This window comes from Morone saxatilis, unplaced genomic scaffold, assembly GCF_004916995.1.
Source record: "Morone saxatilis isolate NCDOM2014 unplaced genomic scaffold, NCSU_SB_2.0 Contig24, whole genome shotgun sequence".
In the NCBI taxonomy this organism is placed as follows: domain Eukaryota; kingdom Metazoa; phylum Chordata; class Actinopteri; family Moronidae; genus Morone; species Morone saxatilis.
Window position 1 is genome coordinate 12,379,988 of NW_023339807.1, and position 5,360 is coordinate 12,385,347.

The 5,360-nt window shown below is 39.0% G+C and overlaps 2 protein-coding genes across 2 annotated transcripts in view; both read left to right on the top strand.

Annotated features, from left to right (window-relative positions):
• LOC118335796 (chymotrypsin-like protease CTRL-1) overlaps positions 1-1,208 on the top strand; it is a gene marked incomplete in the record, with an annotated part of 151,345 nt that extends 150,137 nt beyond the window's left edge. The window contains 2 exon segments of the mRNA XM_035672233.1: positions 199-329; positions 1,005-1,208. Of these exon segments, the coding sequence (XP_035528126.1) occupies positions 199-329; positions 1,005-1,166 (293 nt within the window).
• Positions 1,209-1,513: 305 nt separating this feature from the next.
• LOC118335789 (chemokine-like receptor 1) lies at positions 1,514-5,343 on the top strand. The gene is made up of 2 exons (XM_035672226.1): positions 1,514-1,585; positions 3,248-5,343. Exons 1-2 carry the CDS (start codon positions 1,576-1,578, stop codon positions 4,318-4,320), a joined length of 1,083 nt encoding a protein of 360 aa, XP_035528119.1. The 5' UTR covers positions 1,514-1,575; the 3' UTR covers positions 4,321-5,343.
• Positions 5,344-5,360: the final 17 nt, after the last annotated feature.

Consider the following 5,360-nt stretch of genomic DNA (forward strand, 5'->3'; position numbering starts at 1 on the left):
GGCCAAACCTGTGAGTGGGAGACTGCTTTCTAAGTTTCACATGCAGGGTAACTTAACAATCAGAAATAAACTCACAAAGAACAGCTCAATTTCCACAAAGATAAAAATATAAAGGCTCTGCTAAATATCCACCATACCTCCCTTAGAAAAGATGTATTTGTTCAGCTAGCCTTATCTCCATTTCTTCTCTGTTCTCAGCAAGCCCCCGCTACCTTCAGCAGACAGCTCTGCCTATGCTCAGCCCTGCTCAGTGCAGGCAGTACTGGGGTCAGAACAGAATCACTGATGCCATGATCTGTGCTGGTGCTTCTGGAGTGTCCTCCTGTCAGGTAACAACCATTTCAAAGCCTGAAATACAGATACAGTCAGCTTCAAGTCAGTTAGAAACCAATTGTTTATTATGAACTGATACTGTGCTTAACATTCACAAATGACAAATGATTTGTTGACATGTGGATATAAGGATTAGTTTATGATTAACCAACAATTTGCAGATATTTCAAAATGATAATTTCTTGATAACAACTGTTTAAATAACTGTTAATGGAGTGAACATGATAATGTAACAGATAATAAAAAAAATCACCTGTAAATGAATAATTACTTACATTTTTAAATAATATACACATAATGGAATATGGATACATATTCTGGTGGACACATATGGAAACTGATAATGGATAATTCGATATTTGTAGAATACAGAAAAGCAGTCTTTATTGACTAAGTCATTTATAGATTTTGCAAGCCCATCTGATCACTTTCAGTAATGGGTTGTAAATGATCTGATAATGGAAGCATTACCGTACTGAAAAGGGCTTTTCCTGTTTTTTAATTCATTTCAAACTAATGGCAGGTCAACCCACATCCTGTGTGAAGCTGCACAGAACATGAAGTCCCCTCGATGCATCAGTATCGAGCAATATGAAGAGCTTTTATTCTATTATATTTCCCCAGACATGCTCTTAAAATTCAATTAGAAACACATATTTGTCTCATTTCAGGGTGACTCTGGTGGCCCTCTGGTTTGCGAGAACAGTGGAGTGTGGTCCCTTGTGGGTATTGTTTCCTGGGGCACCTCTAACTGCAACGTGCGCGCCCCCGCCGTGTATGCCCGTGTGTCCTACCTGCGCAGATGGGTCGACCAGACTGTTGCTTCCAACTAATGCGCAAACACACACAAAGTCTGCAGTATGCACGTGCTTGCATGTTTTCCCACACTTCATCATCCTGCTGCTCACTGTGATCAGCTGTCACAAGGACGTTATTATTTCTGCTGACTGTGCTGCTGTTTGGTGCATTTGTGAGAAATCATGTATAAAATATAACTCCTAAAAACACTAGTGTTGGTTTTCAGAATTTTTTTTTGTTCAGATTTTGCTGCATTGCATTATCTTCCTGTTATTTTCAAGTCCTTGTGTATGTCTTAATGCCTTGTTGAAAAGCCATGGTAGCAGGAGAAGCACTGTCTCATTGGCAGCTGCATGAACTGAGAAGGAGGAGTAATTAGATAGAGAGAATGAAAAAGGCAGAACGAAATAGAGGATCAGCTTAGACTCTTGGCACAGCAGAGAAATGAGCACCGGTAAGATACTTTACATATATTATTGCATTGCTTTAAAACTGCATTGACAGAAAAATGGTCTACCATAGTTTCTTGCTAAACTGATCTCAAATAGGTATGCATAAAGCCTTTTTTTAGTAAAAAGGTAATATTTTCTGATCATAACAGAAATTGAGTGAAATGTGTGGAAGTCTATTTTGCAATTTAGTATAATATATCCTGTGACTACTTCATCTCATCAATCTTGTACTATAGTGGGGGCCAATGTTGCATATGTTGCATAGACCAGTGGTTACCAACCATTGAGTAAACTGACAAGCTGACCTGTATTATGAATATTTCGTGTAATTATATTAGGGCCATTACAATAACAGTAAACCACAACTGATAAACTGCACCACTGACACAAATAGTGATGCAAATAATGCAGGAAGTCTGTGTAAAAATGAGAGCAAATTTGGGATGAATTTTTAGCAATTAATTCTTGTAAATATTTCATCAGAGATTGAGTTTTCCTGACTATTTTTAGTTACTTTTTATAACATTGTCTGTCCAATCTTTCCTACTTACTTAATAATCCTTTGGCCATCCGTTTTCAATTATAACAACCAATTATTTGCTCATTTATAAACTCCTTCTTTGTCTATTAGCCTTTTGGGGTTGTTTAACTGCCAAACTTTTCATTTTCTGGGCCTTTTATTGGATAGCTAGACAGCCAAAGACATGCAGGAAGGGGGGGGGGCAGAGAAGTTGGGGATGACACACCGCAAAAGGCCACACAGGTCAGGATTCGAACCCCCCTGGGCCGCTGCAGACAACTCCGTACAATGGGTCACCAGTCTCACCAACTGAGCGTAAACCGGGGCAGCAGACACCTACGTATTATGAATATTTCGTGTAATTTATATTAGTGCATTACAAAAACAGTAACAGCACAACTGATAAACTGACGCACTGACACAAATAGTGATGCAAATAATGCAGGAAGTCTGTGTAAAATGAGGCAATTTGGAATGAATTTTTAGCAAATTAATTCTTGTAAATATTTCATCAGAGAATTGAGTTTTCCTAGACTATTTTTAGTTACTTTTTTATAACATTGTCTGTCAAATCTTTCCTACTTAACTTAATATCCGTTTGGCCCATCAGTTTTCAATTATTAAACCCACATTATTTGTCTCATTATAAACTCCTTCCTTTGTCTATTAGGCCTTTGGGTTGTTTAACTGCCAAACTTTTCATTTTCCTGGCCTTTATTGGATAGTGACAGCCAAAGACAGCAGGAAGGGGGGGGGCAGAGAAGTGGGGGATGACACACCGCAAAAGGCCCCAGGGTCAGGATTCGAACCCCTGGGGCCGCTGCAGACAACTCCGTACAATGGGTCACCAGCTTACCAACTGAGACTTAACCGCGCGCACAGCGTTGTTCATCAGAGTGTGAAGGCTACTGTATATTTTATTATTAAGTTTCCTTACACCCCTTAAAATCAAGAAGGCATGGCAACCTCAGGGTCGGGAACCTGGCATAAACCATGTGCCAGGTCAGGAACTTAAACCCTAAAATATTATGATAAAAACCACAAACTTGTGATACAGTTAGTTAAAATCTGATTATAAACATTATGAAAGTAATACAATTCTGTTTTTCTTTCTAATGTCTGTATTATTGCTTTTTTTAATTAGGTAACATATCCACTGCAGCTACAACAGCTGGGATAGATGTTTCCAAAAACATCCAGTTAGCCTCCTTGGTCATCTACTGTATAATATCTGCGGTTGGGATTCTGGGCAACGGTCTGGTCATCTACGTGACAGGCTTCAGGATGAAGAGAACCGTCAACTCAGTTTGGTTTCTCAACTTGGCCCTGGCTGACTTCCTCTTTACAACCTTCCTGATTTTCACAATCATTTCTTACTCTCAGCATTTCCACTGGCCTTTTGGACTTTTTGTGTGCAAGATCAACACTTTAGTGACTGTGGTCAACATGTTTGCCAGTATCTTTCTTCTGACAGCCATAAGTCTGGATCGTTGCCTGGCAATATGCGTGGTGGTGTGGGCACAAAACAAGCGCACCGTTTGCAAAGCTCAGATTATATGTGCAGTCATCTGGGTTGCTGCTGTAGCCTGCAGCGCCCCTTTTGCCACTTTACGTGAAGTTCATACGAGTGGTGACTCAATTTACTGTATTTATTCTGAATCCTTGACATCTGAAAAAGATTTGACTCTAAAAATCTTTCGCTTTCTTATGGGCTTTCTTCTCCCATTCCTGGTAATATTTGTCTCGTATGTGGCCATAGGTGTTCGCGCAGGGCGCCTGCAGAGGAGCCGGAAAAAGAGACCTCGCAGAATCATTTTCTCTATCGTTTTTGCATTCTTTATCTGCTGGTTTCCCTTCCATGTTATGCAGTTCATAGAATTTAAGGTTAAAAGTCACAACAATTTTGTTATGATTGGAGCTCCTCTGACTGTGTGTCTGGCTTTTATGAACAGCTGCCTGAACCCCATTCTCTACGTTTTCATGTGTGATGAATTCCAGAAGAAGCTCAAGCAATCCATATGCTTCGTCCTGGAGAGTGCCCTGGCAGAGGACCACTTGTCATTCATGTCCTCTCGCTCCCTGTCCTCACACTTTTCCAAGTCTTCCCGAAAATCTGACTCTGTTGCACCTTTGGAGAGGAAAGACACATCCACTACCTTAACCTTCATGGAATGCAAAGCGGTCATCACCGATGAGAATGAAGCAGTGTGCACTTAATCAGACCTCCATAACCACTTCCTTAAACTTCACAGAAAGCAAAGTGGTCATCACTGAGGAGAGAGAGAGAGAGAAGAGAGAGAGGAGAGAGAGACACTGAGCACTGATTGAATCCATACTTGTGATATAGTATATAATAGTACAGTGAACTAAAAATCACATGTTCAATTGATTCAAATAGTACTTACATATATCCTTGGAAAATAAGTAGAATATTAACTGTGTATTTTTTTTATGTTAAAGTGCCTACTCACTGACTAGTGTTTTTTACTTTCAAATGGCTTTTAAGACATCCCTGCTGGTACTTATGTTGCACCTGTTATGACTTGCATAATAGTTTGACGACGTCAGACATCTTTCAAAGTGTTCTAGGTCTTATCAGCCAGAATAAATGAAAACACCTGTGAGGGTGTGCTTCAGCTTCTTGTGTAATCATGAATGTAAAACATTTAAAGTCAAGACTTGCCTAGGATTCATTTTGATAGAGAAATTAGTTTTATGTTGATGTTTGTAAGCTTTTGATGCCCATTCATTTACCCATAGTTATCAGCATCTATGACAGTCACACACAAGAATTAACTTTTATAACTGTGCATTTTAATACAGAGAATAAAAACATGTTGATGAGCTGTTCTATTTTTTCTATGGGACAAACACAAGCACACACTTCTCCCTAGGTGGTGTTTTATCTTCCACAATCGACACCACAATGGTAAAATGTGTTTGCAAAATGGAACATACTTACTTAGTCAAACCACTCCAATGACTGAAAGCACTCCACAAATGAGTTTGCAAGATGCAAATAAGAATGCAAATACAACTTGGTTTTGGCAGTTAGTCAAAGCACATTATCTATCTAACAAAACACTTTTTTAAAAATACTTTATCCTTTAAACTGACAAGTTGTAATAGTAGGCGGCTGCATATATGAACAAAAAACCACCTAACCCTAAAAAAATTCTAACAAAAGGTTTCTCAGCTGTTTTTTGTAGTATTAGGTGTCCTTAATAACATACTAAAAGTTTACCAAAGTTTGACCA